The 16,010-nt window shown below is 48.0% G+C and overlaps 1 protein-coding gene across 1 annotated transcript; it reads right to left on the bottom strand.

Moving 5' to 3' along the window:
• Positions 1 to 396: 396 nt before the first annotated feature.
• PHOX2B (paired like homeobox 2B) lies at positions 397 to 3,160 on the bottom strand. The gene is made up of 3 exons (XM_060011759.1): positions 2,920 to 3,160; positions 1,876 to 2,063; positions 397 to 915 (listed from the first exon to the last, which is right to left on the bottom strand). The coding sequence occupies exons 1-3, from the start codon at positions 3,158 to 3,160 to the stop codon at positions 397 to 399; spliced, it is 948 nt and encodes a 315-aa protein (XP_059867742.1).
• Positions 3,161 to 16,010: the final 12,850 nt, after the last annotated feature.

The following is a 16,010-nucleotide window of genomic DNA, read 5'->3' as shown; positions in this document are numbered from 1 at the left end:
CTCGGGCCACAGACACACATTCCCCGAGACAGACATACACCGACACGCAGACACAGCCCCCTGAGATTCCCCCCGAGTCCAGGCCGCGCCGCTCACACCTCCCCGGCGGCAAGCGGAGCCCTGGCCCGTCTGCGCGGCCCTGAGGCAGGTGCGAAGCCAGGGAGGTGTGTTGTTTAGTTTGGTTTGGTTTGGGGTTAAGGAAGGGGGTAGGAGTGGGGTTGAAATGGAGGCGACGCCGTTTTCTCTTTATTCTTATCGCGATTACTTTAGGCTCTCAAGGAAAAAGCCACGGCAGCAGCGACAACAGCCTTGGGCCTACCCGCTCGCCCACTCGCCCGCCAGGCCCCGGCTCGCCCGCTGCCGCCGCCGCCGCCGCCGCCGCCGCAGGATCCCAGATCAGAACATACTGCTCTTCACTAAGGCGGCTTTGGCACCGTTGGGTCTTTGGAGCGAAGATAGGACGCTGGCGAACGGGCCCCCGAGCGAATCCGGAATGGAGGTGATGGGCCCGGGGCCGGGAGCCCAGCCTTGTCCAGGGCCCCCGGCCGCAGCCAGGCCTCCGGCCGCCGCCGCCGCCGCCGCCGCCGCCGCCGCTGCAGCCGCCGCCGCCGCCGCCGCAGCGCCGCTCTTGCCGGGTTCGCCTCCCGGCCCCCCCGGCCCCGCCGCCCCCGGGGCTCCTGCGGGGCTGGGCCCGCCGCCGCCGCCGCCGCCAGTCGCCCCGCAGCTGGGAGTGGGGTTGGGGTTGGGGCCCGGGCCCCCAGTGCTGTCCGGATCGGTGCTCTTGGCCTCTTTGCTCTCGTCGTCCCGGGAGGAGTCGGACTTCTTGCCCGAGGAGCCGTTCTTGGCCGCGGCCGCTGCAGCCGCGGCCGCGCGCTCCTGCTTGCGGAACTTGGCGCGGCGGTTCTGGAACCACACCTGGCCCGAGAGGAGAAGAGAGGCGGCGAAGCAGCAAGAGAAAGAAGCAAACGGGAAAGAAAAGCGGTTAGGGCGGCCCACGTTCCATTTCAGCTTGTTTTAAACTCCACGCGCCGCGGATACTCCCGCGCCTGTGGCTGGTGCATCTTTTGAGAAACTTTCTTAGGGCGACTTGAGCATGTCCCGGAAATGGTGGCTTGCAGGAGAGGTGAAAAGGCTGCAGCTCCCAGAAAGGCCCTAAAATGGAAGCCCTTATTTGGACGGACCTTTGCTCAGTCTACTTCCTGAGCCACTCCAAACTCGCCGTCGCCTCTAGGCCTCAGGTCTCAAGTTAAACTCTGAGTGGTAGACAGAAGGCGGGGGCGGGGGGGGGGGGGGCTCTGGGCTTGGAACCTACTGCCCATCTTGGTCTTTGGGCCTGGAAGAGCTAGCGTTGGTGCGTACCGCCCCTCCATTGGGGGGCTCACGGGCAGAGCCGCCACGGCCAGCTCTTGAGCGCACCTGTGTCCCTAAAAGGTTAGAGTACCGCGCGGATCTTGACCTACATAGAATCCCAGACCCTTTGCAAATCTGCTGTAAGTCACAGTTCCCGGGAAAATGCACCTGCACCTTTACGCCATTAGCTCCGAGTTAAAAGCTCTTGAGTTAGGAGGGATTTGGCAAAACTACTTATACTACGGAGGCAAAGTCTGCACTCCTCCCCCAGGGCACTCCCTGTCCCCGAAATGGCTCTCCCATGGCCCCTGAATGCCTCTGCGGCGCTAGCTGGGGTGGGAGCACTTTGCAGCTGCGAATTTATAGCCAAGAACGCGCTCCCTAACCCTTCCTCGCGCGCACGGCCCCTCTGGACCTGGCCTCTCAGGAGAGGCCGGAGAGCTCGGACCTTCAGTAGAATCACCCGCACTGCACCCCTGCCCCGCGCGATGCTGCAAAGCCGGATCGGCTTCCGGGCGCGCGTACCTGGACTCGCGCCTCGGTGAGGTCGATCTTCAGGGCCAGCTCCTCCCGGGTGTAGATGTCGGGGTAGTGCGTCTCCGCGAAGACCCTCTCCAGCTCTTTCAGCTGCGCACTAGTGAAAGTGGTGCGGATGCGCCGCTGCTTGCGCTTCTCGTTGAGGCCGCCGTGATCCGTGAAGAGCTTGTAAGGAACTGGAAGACAACAGAGGGGACAGAGTATGAGCAAAATGGTCTGGAGCGCGCGAGCCGCAGAGCCGGAATGTGGGGACTCCAGAGGTCAGGTGGTGCTGGAGCCGCCGCCGCCGACACCGGCGCGGGAGAGTGGCCGAGAGGAGCTGGCGAGAAAAACCCGAGCAAATTAGCTATACACGGAAACAGGGGCGCAGACTTCGGGCTGTGGTGGGGTCCCTCCGGGCACAAGCGCCTTTGGATGGGTTGAAGTAGCGCGCTGGAGACGGCTGAAGGCCGGGGACACGGGAATGCTTTGATGAGGAAGAACGAGAGAAGAAAAGGTTCCGAAAACCTCAGTCGGAATATCAGGAAGCCAGGGATGAAGTTACCAAACCCTCCCACAGTTGAAACTTTTTATTTCTCAAAAGTTGACCCGGCCCAAAAGTTGGGGGATAGCGCTGCAAAAAGAAAAGAAAAGAAAAGAAAAGAAAGAAAGAATCAGAAAAATGACCCGCCAAAGAGGTGTGAGCCGCTGTCGGATCTTAAAAAAAGAGACACTGCCGGTAATGAGCTTTACTCTTTGTTATTTAATTATTTTCTAAGCTTTACGTCTCATCGCAAAGTAAATAAATTATGCCTATCATTTTGGCAGCTTAAGATAATTTTGTTGGCGGTTCGGGTGTGACTAGGATAGTGTAACCCTGTAAGTGAATTACCCCTCCCTGCAATCGCTTCTAACGTGATAAATTCTTTCATTTGTGTAAGCAAATTTCGTTTGGTAAATACTAAACACATTTCCATTTTCAAATGCAATCAAGGCTTCCTATATACGAGCGGAAAGGCGGCTTCCTCAGCTGAGAAAGCTGGCGGTCCTTACCTGCGGCGTACGGACTGCTCTGGTGGTCCCTGAGGGTGCCGAGGCTGCAGGATCCTGGCGTGAGGGACGGGCAGCCGGACGTGGCCCCAAAAGTGGTCCTTATCGGGTTATACTGGAAGCCACTGGCCTGGCTGCAGGAACTGAAGTCAGCATAGGCTGAAGCCAGGCTCGAGGTGTCCATCCCGGCCATACAGGACTCGTAGGCAGAGGAATTGAGGTAAGAATATTCCATTTTATACATTGAAAAGGCTCTGGATGGCTCAGCCAAGTGGAAAAAGGAAATAAAAGATGAGGATGGAGAAGGTGGCTGGAGTGGGGAGATGTGCACAGCTCAACGCCTGCCTCCAAACTGGCCTCCTTACTACCAGCAGAGCCTAGTTTTATGAAAAAGCCTCCTATGAGATGCCTTGTCTGAGGTCTCTAGAGCATATAGTCCTCATAATAAACTTGGCTCTTTCCACTTGGACAATAGCAAAGCGGTTGGTCTTATTGCTGGCGCTTTTTACATGACAATAACTCATCCGTCTATTGGGCTGGCACTGGGGAACTGAGCTGTCCAACCTCCCTATCATTGATTCCTGCATCTCTAATTAGAATTTAATACCACACCATTACGCACTGAGCCCCTGATCCTCCCTTCTAACCAGCTCCCTGCCCTTTAATTCAATCACACTACTTGGAAATAATGAAAGTTGGGTGACGATTCTCCCTGATCCAATTTCCCTGAGCTTTTAAGCCTTTTTAACTGATCATATACCTTAGGCATAAATTGAGATAGTGTGTGTGTTTTCCCCCTTCTTCTCTCTCTCTCTCCCTCTCTCTCTCTCTCTCTCTCTCTCTCTCTCTCTTTTTCTCAGTTAGGGAGAACAAACCTTGATGTCATAGAAAACCTGTTTTGTAAGAGCGTTACACGCTCAATTTAACAACAAGCCTACCCCCTGAAGTGCATGAAATGTTATAAAGCACTAGGACATTGGCAAGACTCAGGCGCCCTGTAACATAGAGTAAGTGGGCCAAGTATGTGAACGATAAGTGGATTTCTTTAAAATACACCTGGTAGAGGGTTGTTTTTTTTAAAAAGCATCTTATAAATTGCATTTCTTGTCTTGACTTAATGTGCTTTTCTAGAGACTCCGCTTACCCAGCCATTTAAAAAATAAAAGAACATCCAGGTAAAGCTCTTGAATATAAAACATCTGGACTCTCAACCAATGGCTTCTTTGCGCTCAGTTCTGGGTTTTTCTCCATTAGCGTGAGGTTTGCATTTTGTTGGTTTGTGTGGTTGTTGCTTTTAATTACTCTGTTTAACCGGCAAGCGGGCATGAAGTGTCCCCAAATGTGCCTCCTCTTCCATTCCTCTCGGGTGCTCTCCTTTCTTTTTCTTTTTTTTTTTTTTTCCGCCTCCAGTTTTTCAGGTACCCACAATTCTCCAAAGACCCGAACCTTCGAAAGAGGATTGCTGTCTGCTTGCCCTTTAGGTTTGCTGACTGCAGTGAACGAAATCCTTGCTCTTTAAATGCCCAGGCTCCAGGTCGGGGACTTTTCTTGTCCAACACCCCAGGCTCTTGGGTGCTGGCAGCGAGGCACAGACAAAGAAACGAGCCGTGATTTGTGGACCTCGGTGGCCTCATGATTTAAGCGGAGGGTAATTTTCATTTGGTTCGTTAGGCTGTAGCAGAATAAGGGAAACTATTTCATTAAATCCTTCCTCTCGGTGGACAAGAGGAGGAATGCTGAGTTGAATCGCCGTGTGGTGTAAACAAACCCTGGATATTTTATATGAATTAAATGTGCACATAATTAGTTTTATTGCATTCATTACCCCCTTTATGTGCTCTGTAACAAGTCAGTAATTAAAGTAACAAACTCATAAAGTCTTTATAGGGGCATTTAGGCGTTCAGTGTTTGCCAAACTAAGTGGTTTAATTCGATGCTAGTGCCGGGGAGTGGATGGGCGCCCGCTCTCCACTGCCACCGTGTTTTATTGCGCACTAAACTGCAGCGGACGCCGTAATGGATTAAAGAGGGACAGCGGCCCCCCAACCTCGTGCTTCTCCGCTGGGTGAGTTTCAGGCTGATTTCAGGTGATGGCTCGTCCTCTGGACATGAGGAAGCACTGAAGTCGGGAGTGCAGGCGGTGGGACCCGCCGAGGAGCTTGGTGATAGTTTTATGGGGAGGGCTGATAGTTTTATTGCAGTTGTATGTTGTACAATGCGTATTTGATAAAGAAGGGCCCTTGGTGACCACTGTGCACTTTTTTGTGCACGGGGTGAAATGAAAATAAATGTGTACAAGGTTGTACTGCGGCGGGAAACAAATTGCAGCGCTCTAAATGGTTCTTCTTTATGGTCACCAGACAAGAGGAGAAAAGAGATGCAAACATCTGTCTTCAGTCCCCTAAACCTAAAGGCCAGCAAAGACGGATGCGAATCCAAGTGTTATTACTGTGGGGATTTGTCTTTATTTATCCCGCTCTCATGAATATGAATCTGCCTTTGGATCGGGAGGCGGCTGTGCCCCTTCGGACGCTGCACATAGACTTTCCCCACCCTGACTTACCCCCCCGCCCTGGGAGGTGGGGGATAGATTGTCAAGCACAAGGCTGCAATTGTCCAGGTTTCTCTTGGACTTTTCAGGGGAGCTTCCTGGCTCTCCCAACGCGACACCGCCGCCCCAGGCGCACACTCGGGGGATGTGGCTGCTGGGAGCATAGGCCTGCGTGGAACCCCGCTAGCCCGCTCCTCCCGCTTATATGGGGTTTACGCGCTTCTGTGGAAAAGAGAAAGACATGAGGTGTCCTGGAGGGGATGCGTTTTGGCTCCAAGGCCCACGCTTGCCAATAACCAGGCTCACACCGCTCTTGGCGCCCGCGCCTGGGCGCACCCGGGGTTGTGTCTCAACTGGGTATAGAGCGCACGCGCCCCGCGCCGCTGCTCCGCGCCCGGGCCCGGCCCTACACCCGAAATGAGTGCCGGCCAATCCCCCTTCGGGTCCTAATTTGCAGACAGTCCCCAGACCCCATTGGGGCGGAGGCGAACCGCGAACCTGGAGTGTGCGGGGAGCTGGGAGGAGCGGGGTTTATTTCGACCTCTTTTGAGGATGAGTCTTCGGTGAAGATGTAGAACTTTGGGGTTTAGTCGGTGCCTGGAGGCAGTTCCTGTGCGCAGGGGAGGTTGGCGTGGGGAGTGAGGTGTGCAGCTCAGGGGAGCTGGGTGTTGAAGAGGCGTCGGAGGGTGACTCCTGGAGAAGACGAGGACCGGGGGGAGGAGCCCGCCAAGGGGCGAGGGCGAGGGAAGTGCGAGGCCGCGGGGGCGCCCGGGGGAGCCGCCGAGGGGCAGGCCCAGCAGCTGCCAGTGCAGGGCACCGGCTCGCGCTCTCCGCTGCCCCCGGGCCCGCCCGGCGCCGGATCTCTCCCCGCCCTGCGGTCCGAGGCTCCCACCGGCTTCGAATCCCAGCCTCCTCCGACCCACCGCGCCCACCCTCTCCCAGGTGCCGGGCCCGGCCCCGGCCTGTCTGCAGGCGCCCCCTGGTGCCTGGCCTCTCTGGCTCAGGATGCTGTGCGCCTCCTTCTCTTTGTACCAGGAGACCTTTCGGCACCGGCACCGCACGGTCCGATGAACGAATGCGCTTGACTTCATTTTCGCCTTTGTAGGCCTTGTAGGTTTAGTTTGTTCCGTGTTACTGTCCCTCTCTTTGCCCCACCCCCCCATCATCCCTGGCCCATCGTCCCCTGTGCGGGTCTTTTGTGCCCCGTGATCCTGATTCTGACCCGAAGATGAAAGGCGTGAGGGGCTGGGCCAGGCCGGAGCCCCAGCCCCAGCGCCCTGTTTTGTTCCGAGTTGTGCTTTCTACACGCGAGCTCTCCCCTAAAAGTTGTACCAAATGGTTAATTTAATTATTCCAACTATAGACCAACTGCTTCAGCAGCCTCCACCACGCGTCTGGGAGGAAAAAAGAAACCATCTATAAGAAATAATCTAATAAAAGTGAAGTGTAGAAAAACCCCTCCTGATTTTCAACCGGCACAAATAGAATTAGAGCTTCAGCATCCTTTTCCCAAACAGACCTTTTGTCCAGATCACAACTTCAGCCAACCAGCAATGTGTACAGTGCCCGCTATTTATTTTAATAGAGGCGGTGGGTAGCGAGATGGATTGATAGATAAATGGCCACATGGATAGATGGATGGTTTGATCTATCTTCCTGTGACTTCTCTTTCTTAATATGTGTACACGGTTGATTTTTTTTCCCCTGCTGATTTTCTGAATCAATAATGGAAAGGCAATGCTATGTGGTAAAAAGGGGGGGGGAGGCCATTTAGAGCACAAAAAAGGGAAGAGACTACTAGCACATATACCATGAGAAACAAAATGTTTACATGCTACCAAGTACCAAATGAAAAAGGTTGAAAGTTTAAAAGAAACTTTTCTTTCCTTTTCTTTGCCATTCATAGGAGGGTTTCTTTTTCTTCTTCTTTTTTTCCTTGAAAGTCAGAAAGAATGTTAGAAGACAAGGAAACAAAACAGCAAACAAAATGCCATTGTATTGTAGTAGCAATTCATGGGAAAACGCTTGTCAGCCCCCTAATGCCTCACTCCTTGGAGGCTGTTTTACCACAGGCAAAGCACAATAACATGGGAATGAATAAAATATTAAATACCAGTGAGAGTTTCAGAGGAATTTTCTTTTTGATTGCTTTATTTAATGCTGCGTCCAAATTATCCCAGCACAGTAAAGCCACTGTCCACCAGAGGCTCAACTCAGAACCAACAGTTCTCTCAACCAGAGAATTAAAAAATAAATGTGTCCTTGGGTTTCTCCAAAAGATTGCTGCAGGCAGCAGTCTTTCGCACTCACCTGCACTAAGAAAATAACACAGACAGGATTTACTTCCCCAGAACATAAAAGGAAACCAGCCACAGCATCCCCAAGTGTGAAGATCACTGATATAGACATTCTCCTAGCATTTTAGAATTTTAACATCTTTTGCATATTTTGATACACATGTTTCATAATAGAAACTCTTTGTATTTCTGGCACTGTGAGACAATTATTAACTAATAAACAATAGCATATGCAAAGCGATTAACACAGTGCTTGGCACCTGCAAAGAATCCAGTGAATGTTAGCCACCAGTACTGTGATGATGATGATGATGATGATGTTGATGATGATGGTGATGATGATGATAATGGTGTTGGTAGAGTCTCCTTGAGTTGCATACTAAATACTTGGCTTTGCGATTTGGATGGTGTGTGGACAACGTCTTTCCTATTGTATATTTATAATGCATGTGGAAGAGGGTGGACGAATCATAGAGCATGTTCCAGGACATCAGATGGGAGAAAATAAGGCAACCAGGCAGAAAACTTCCATCTTTTAGGAATTCACCAGAAAGCATGTATGTATACAAATTAATTCTATGTTTTCTCTTACATTATGCACGGCATTTATGCATGATTAAGGTGGTGCTTTACCCCCATATGTAAATATTGTGTGTTCAGGGTCATGTCACTTTAAAAGGCACTTGCCCTGGGTGAGCTGTGTGAGTTAGGGTTAAAGCTTGATGAGTAAGTCATAGATGGTGTCTCTGTATTTGAATGAACTTCGGAGGCACTCCATGTGTAAGTGCTATTCTCTAAATAGGCGGTGGGGTACAGATTCCCAGTATCCATCCTTTAAAGGACATCATCATGGAAGAGGCCAGCGCTGCTCCTCTCCTCTCCTCCACACCTCCCGCATGCTATGATTAGCAGAAGCGACTGCCTGTTACCTTTTTTGCTGGAGTTTAGCTAATAGTAGTAACATCTGCTGGGCTGGTGGTGGAGGAGACATGGGGTATTTGATCGGAGTCACAGATGTAAAAGTGACATCTGCTTGCAACAAAGAAAGGAGAGACAAAATTAAATTAAGCAGGGAGGCCTCTCTGAACCCCCCCCAAAAAATCTATTTGAAAAAGGAGGGAAAAAAATACTCATGAGCCCTGACCAAGCTCGCAGAAGAGCACTTGCAGAGAGGATCATGAGTTTCTGGCCCAGCAGCTGCCACAATAACTGGAGTAGCAACGTCCAAATGTAGCAGGTCCTGAAACCTTAAAGGCATCTTTTCATGCTCCAAAGAAGAGAGTCAGGTAAGATCGTCCTTCTCGGCTGAGAATGTCTTGACCTGTGTCAGTACCGTATAGGTTGAGAAATCATTTTCAGGTTGAAGACAGGAAGAAGGTAAAGACAAAGCCTCTTGGGTGGATAATAGCACAGAATATTTTGAGATGAGTTTGGACAGAAGCAGATTTTTATTTCATAGCTATGTTAAAACTCCTACTGCCAACAACTAAGAATGAGCCACTTCTTACTGGGCTTAGAGGATTGTATTTGGCAGTTAAAACCTCCATGCCTGAAATAAGGCTCAGTTAGAAGAGGAGGATGGTATAGAAAGAGAATGTTCAACACCCTCCCAACCCTTGTGCTAGTAGTAAGCCACAGCGATACAAAGGGGCATCCCTCCTCCCACCATAATGACCTCCTAAATTTCTCCAAGTGGAACAGATTATGATAGCTTTATATAAATGAATTTCACGGTCGTAACAGAAACCGCTGGACAAGATTCCCTCAACTTTCTACTTCCCAATCCGTAACCAGTTGACATCCGCAGCCACTTGCTCCTTTCTTGTCCCTGCTGCGTGCAGGAGGAAAGCCTATTCCAAAGCCAATCCCTCCACGGTGCTTTGGAGTCCAATCTCTTCCACTGGCTCAGGACCTTACCCAGTTCTTCCTTTCATGGATCTTCACACTCTCGTGCTCATCTGGATGTATCCTGTTGTCATCTAACCATGCTCAAACTACACTCCTACTAATAACCAAACAATGAACACCACTTTCTTCCTTGGCTACACTCCCCCACCCCACCACTTATCTCCCTTCTCCCCTTGACCGCCAAACATCTTGAAGGAGGTGTCTCTTCTCATTGTCTCTATTTCTTTACTTCTCAATCGCTCCATAGCCTCCTGTAATATGGCTTCCACCACCCTCACACAAATTAAACATTTCTCATTAAGGTCACCAGATCCATTGGGGATTTGCTGGGCTTTAACTTCCTTGAATGTTTAAGTTGCTAGCGCTGATGAACAAATACTTCCAGTTCTCCCCATTTCTGGGCACACAGTAGGACTTGACTTCCCTGTCCCCTAGAAGTTAGATATGGCCATGTGACTTTGACCAATGAAGACTGAATGCAAGTTTAAAGTGTGACTTCCAGGTGAGCCTTAAGGGCTGGTGTCCAAGTCTCTACCCTCTCCCTTTTGCCCTGTTTAATAGTAGCTGACAGAGCTCCAGATGTGGCTGCTTTGTCAGCCTGAGTTCTGATGTGAGGATGACCTGCAGAAGAGGTCCCAGAAGACCCATAATGGACATGTAGTTTCTTAGAGCATCAGAGAAGGATTCCGGAAGAGGCGGCATCCTCTATCCTCCCCTAGGAGGTGACTCATCCTCCTACTAAAGGGTGAATAGGAGGGAGCAAAGAAAATGGTGGTGGTGTGGAACAGGAGGAAGTTGCAGGTAGAGGAATCAGGGCTGGTCAGACTCCAAAGCCAGAGAGAGCATGGAGTGTTTGGGAATCTAGAAATATTTCACTTCAGTTTTCTGTTAGCACGGGAGAGATGGGGGAGGGGCGCACAAAGAAGGGCGTGATGAGAGAAGATAGGAGAGATAGACTGGAATCAGGTCCTGCAGGACTGGGGATGCAGTGAAGTATGATTTGCGGGGGAGGGAATGTGGGAGCAGGGGAGCCGGGAGACGAATTAGGAGGCTGTAGCCCTACTCTAGGCAAGAAATGATGGGTATCTAAGCCAAGAGAATAGCAACGTAGGACAAAGAGAAGTAAGGGAATTCAAGAGAGGTTACGGAAGTGGAGTCTTAGGGCAGGCAGAGGACATTATTCTGCCCTGTGCTAGGATCTCGGAGAGTCCAAGAGGACACCTCAGAACAAAAACTCTCCCCCATAACTGCTAGCAAGATCTTCACTTCTGTAACTTGGGCCTAGAGATCCTCATTAGCACACTTACTTCTCTGGGTTTGGTAACACGTGGTACTGTCAACCATTCATTCATTCACTCATTCAACCCGTATTTGTCAAATACCTACTATATTCTGGAAATCAGCACTTTAGGGTAGAAGTGGTTCAGATAGTGTCTGAAAAGCTAACTTTTGAGATGGAGCAAACCCGAGGTCTGCAGGTTTCTGAGTGGAGGTGGGAGTCAGTGGGCTGAAGGGGGATACCCCCATGCATGGTGCAGTGTGACAAAAGGCGGGCTCTGAGTTTGCAGGGTCGAGACTGCACGCTGGACTGTCACTGCTCAATCCGGAGAAAGACCTTAGTTACCTCAAGAATTGGGATAAGAATTTGTGTGGTCCTTTTAAGTCCTAACATTCTGTTTTTGTTCTGGTTTGGTTTGGTTCTTTTGCCTGAGAACCTCCCCCTCGAGCATTTCTCTCTGAAAGAGAACACAAGGGGCAGTGTGTTTAGTGGGAAATCAAAGGAGTTTAGGGAAGAGCACGACGTGGAAACCAGGAGAGAGGAGGGTGATCGTCCTGCATCCCTCATCCTTTTTATTAAGGTGTTAGGATTTTGTGTGTATTTCCCTTCTGGGAGTATTTTCACATGAAGATGCCAAGAGCCAAGTATCACAGAGGAAAGAATCATGGATGGTGGAATAACAGGCATTCTAGAAGCGGAGGTAGCTCTTTTAGGTGGCGCCTCCCAGTGTGACTCCCATCGCACCTAGTAGGTGTCCCTATCCTCCACCCATAAGGAAAGCTTGCCTAGCTCCTGGCAGCTGAGGGCTCTTTGCTGCCTCTGGCATACACAGAATTCGTGTCCATAACACCATCTTCTATCTGAGTCAGCCCAGGGAGCCAAGTGAGAGCCGTGTCAGGAGCTCTGGAGTCATTCACTAACTTAAACTGCTGAGCCTTGAAATACATATAAAAATGCTTGAGAATCCTGAAACTTCTGAAACATATTCTTCTTTCTGGGTTTTCAAAAGATCCTATTGTTTGTTTATATTACTTTGTTTTATTTAGGAAGTTTGTGGAGTTTGCCGGTAATATGCTGCAGCTTCATGCATTTTAATGTGAATTTCAGCTGATTCAGAATTTAGAAGCAAATGTAATCCAGTACTCAGGGACAGGCACCACGTGTCCTAGACCTCAGGAGCCAGAAGACAGTAAAGTGCTTACAGTGATGCATGTTTGTAGTATTTCCCCAGTTAGATATAATGGAGAATATTAATTTTCTTTTTAAACACACACATTTCTCTCTCTCTCTCTCTCTCTCTCTCCTTTCTCTCTCTCCCCCCCTTGTTTACTGGGGTAAGTTCAACTACTGCCTAGAGAATTCTGAGTTGAGGGTTACAATCACAAGCTCACTGCTAACTCTGTTGCTTGTGTTAAACCTTCACCATTGGAGATTGGACTTGGGGGGAAAAGAGGAGGAAGAGAGATTTTTCAAGAAGAGGCAGGGAGGCTGCTAGCAGGGAAATGGGACATAATAATGGACAAAACAGCACAGTGAGTCACACAAGAGACTACAGAGCAGAGGCCAACAGCTTTAACCCAAACCCCAGGGAAACCTCTTGAATGAACAGTGCTAACCGCTGAGAGGTGAGCCACAAAGCAGCAAACAACCCCAGGGTGGAGCCAGACCGTGCCCTTCCGGAGACTGAGCTGAAGCCAGAAGGGGTTTCTCGGGCTTGCCTTGGCCAGGCCTGTGTTCCTGGCAGACGCCTTATTTAGCAGCCATTGCACAGGAAGCCTCGCACCAGCTGCTGAAGCTCCCTTATAACCGAGGGAGTAATTGATTCTGCCCCCTCTTCTCTGCGCACCAGGAGGGGACAGCAAAAACCCTTCAAGGGAGGTTCACGACTGTTCTTGGGGGATGGTCAGGCCAGAGCAGACTGCACCCCACAAAGGAAGCACTGCATAGTGGTCAGAGCTGGCCCTGGGTGCCCTCTTCCTATTTTTATTGTAAATTACTTTTTTCTTATTTCAAAGTACTTAGTATCCATTATAGAAAATGTTATGGAATGTATTCCTGAAAAAGTGATAAATATCAATACTTTAACTTTTTAATATAAATTTTCAGTCTTTTTGTTCCATGTGTAAACATAATTTTTTTTAAATGGGAAGCATTCTTTACATACTGCTTTGTAATCTCCTTTCCCCCCTAAATCATGTGTCATGAACATCTTCCCATTTCATGAAATATTCTTCTAACACACTTTTATGGCTATGTGGTATTACACTGCATGATAAACCATAGTTTATTTAGTCGACTCTGTTCTGTTGGACATTTAGTTTGCTTCTAATTATTAAACTATATTAAAAGCACGGCTCTGGACACCCTGTTAGCTAAATCTCTGTGCATATCCACATGATATTCTTGCTTAGAATTAAAGCCTAAAAGTGGAATTCCTGGATCAAAGAGTATACACTGTTTAAAAAGCTTTGGACACATGTTGCAAAACTGTCTTCCAGGAAGGTGGCACTGGTTTCTATTTGCAGAGCAGAATATGATAGTATCTGCCTTCCAATACTCACCAGCATTGTCTAGTATCCATAAAAAAAGTTTTGCCCACCCTCTTCTTACTGTGCTATTTTCTATGGAAAAGAGGGAAAGCAGAAATAGGTAAATTCCAAGGATAACAGAGACCTGTAAGAATAGAGTCAAAATGCCAAAGTCCAGCTTTATTAAAAAAATAAATATCTAATGATGGACAAAGAGGTCTTCTTCTTATCTTTAGAACTAGATGATAAAAAAGGATAAATTCATTACTTGGAACTGGTTTTATTTTAATGCTGAGACCAAATTATAAAGAAAACTCCAATTTTAATTGTCTTTTCTGTCAAAGAGAATAAGCTTCGGAATAGAAAGGATTAGTGTGAACACTAGTGACAGGGATCAGAGCCCCATTGGTGATTGTGAAGGGTCCTGCCCACTTTAATGCCTTCTGCAAGGTCTCTGTCCCAGGGGCCAGAGAGAACGCACCAGTGAGATCACCAAACGATGGTTGGTGGTTTCCGTGGAATCATGAAGGATGAAAGAGAAACGAAAAGACTGCTCTTCTGGCAAATCCGTAAACTTTCAGAAAAGGAAAGAACATGGGTTCTGAAGATGACAGACTGATGAACTCAACAACAAATTCAGGTAAAATGCTAGATTGAATTTTTAAAGTATTATGAAAATTTCCCACATATGAAGGAAAGAGAACAATATAAAGAAAGCATCATGAACCTTTATCCAGACACAACAATTACCCACTCATGGCCAACCTTGTCTCTCCATCCCCACCCCGCCTCCCCCCTGCCATTCTGACTCCCACTGTCTCCCTGACTTGGTGGTTTTGAGCCACTTCTATGACATCATATGATTTCCTCCTTAAATATTTCAGTATTATCCCTAAAAGATAAGGAATGCTTTCCCCTAAAAATAAATCATCACAGTGCCATCATCACACCAAAAGTATCAACTATAATTTCTTAATATCTTCAAATATCTGGTGTTCCATTTTCCTGATGGTGTCACAAAAAAAGTATTTTTTGAGTTGTTTTGTTTGAATCGGAATCCAATCAAGTCCTGCCCATTGCATTTGTTTTCACATCTCCGAAGTCTCTTCTGATCTTCAGGTCCTCCCCCCTCCCCTTTTTTTCCTCCTCACAATTTGTTTTAAAGGAAAATGGGTCATAGGTGCTGTGGAATTACCCACATTCTGGATTTAGCTGATAGGCTCCCCGTGGCGTTGTTTAATCCTAACCCTTTTTATTTCTGTAAACTGGGAGTTGAATTTAGAGGCTTCATCAGGTTCAGGTTCGATTTTTCAACGAGGATACTTCACAGGTGGTGCTGTGTACTTCCTCTTGCCCCGTATCCTTATCTCTCTCTTTACGATGTCAGGTTTGATCTGCAAGGTTGGGGTATCATCAGCTGGAACTATCCATTATAAAGTTCCCCATGAGCTTTTTACCTAATGATTTTAGGAGTTATTGATTAGCATTGCCTAGATTAAATGATTTTATTCGTTTAGAGTATGCAAATGGTAATATTCTAATTATATCATTTTTGTTATTTTATTAGCTAGAATACTTCTATAAAGAGGAAAAAAACCCTTCCCTTATCAATTACTGGATATCTAAGATATGGTAAAGTATGACAAGTTAAGGAAAATGCTGAAATCTTTCTCTTTATGTGCCAGTTTTCAGAATAGTGGGTTTGTTCCCTGGTGTCCTTCAAAGACCATCAGTGGATTTTTTGTGTTTTGTTTTGTTTTGCAGCGTTATGTACTCATGGGTCTAAATATACTTTATGTATTTTCTTTTATTGCATATTTATTCTTATTTATGCTCAAATTATCCAAACTCTGACCAGTGGAAGCCTCTTCCATTTGGCTTCTCAGTTCTTTTGACAGGACACTAATTGTCTTTGATAGCATCCTTGTAGCTGGTACAAGATGGCCCCGGGCTCCTCTTTTATACTTTTTGCCTAGACCTGGAATCAACCATTTCTCCAAGGAGCCCTGGTTCTTTTTAGTGGGAATTGGTATTTAGAGACCACATTGCAGGTCTTAGATTGGATTTTGGCATGAGTGATATTCAAGTATTTTGGAAAGGAAGTGATGGTCACTAGACACCAGGGACTAGTTAAAGTCATCATATATTTATTAAGTAAGACATAGCTCATTCTAGATGAGAGAGAAGAGAATACGCAAAAACAAACAACTTGTCCTAGTTGTTTGGACAACTAGGACATGGTACTGTGTATAAAGAGCTTTGGGGAAATAATTATGCCCGGAGTTAAGGAATAAAGCTACAGCAAGGAGGTGATATCTGAGCAATAGAAATAAGCAGGCAGGTGAGGTGGAACGGAAGAAAATCTGGACAGAGAAAAGAACACGAGCAAAGCCCTGGAATCATCAAAGTGCGTGGTGTGTTTGAAGAAGAGTCGGATTTGCTTCATTTCCTCTGACAGGGATAGTGGATGTAGAGAACAGCCGACTGCAGTGGACATAATGTATGTGGACTTCAGCAGGGCATTTGTCCAG

The sequence above is a fragment of the Delphinus delphis genome, chromosome 5 (assembly GCF_949987515.2).
Source record: "Delphinus delphis chromosome 5, mDelDel1.2, whole genome shotgun sequence".
NCBI classification, from domain to species: domain Eukaryota; kingdom Metazoa; phylum Chordata; class Mammalia; order Artiodactyla; family Delphinidae; genus Delphinus; species Delphinus delphis.
The sequence above is the reverse complement of the archived record's forward strand: the minus strand, read 5'-3'. Positions and strand labels throughout refer to the sequence as shown.

Bases quoted from the DNA above. Each gene is read 5' to 3' on its own strand.
- PHOX2B (XM_060011759.1), bottom strand. From the start codon at position 3,160: ATGTATAAAATGGAATATTCTTACCTCAATTCCTCTGCCTACGAGTCC. The intron at 2,064-2,919 runs GTAAGGACCGCC...GTTGTCTTCCAG, and splicing joins GAGCAGTCCGTACGCCGCAG to TTCCTTACAAGCTCTTCACG. The intron at 916-1,875 runs GTACGCGCGCCC...CTCTCGGGCCAG, and splicing joins TCACCGAGGCGCGAGTCCAG to GTGTGGTTCCAGAACCGCCG.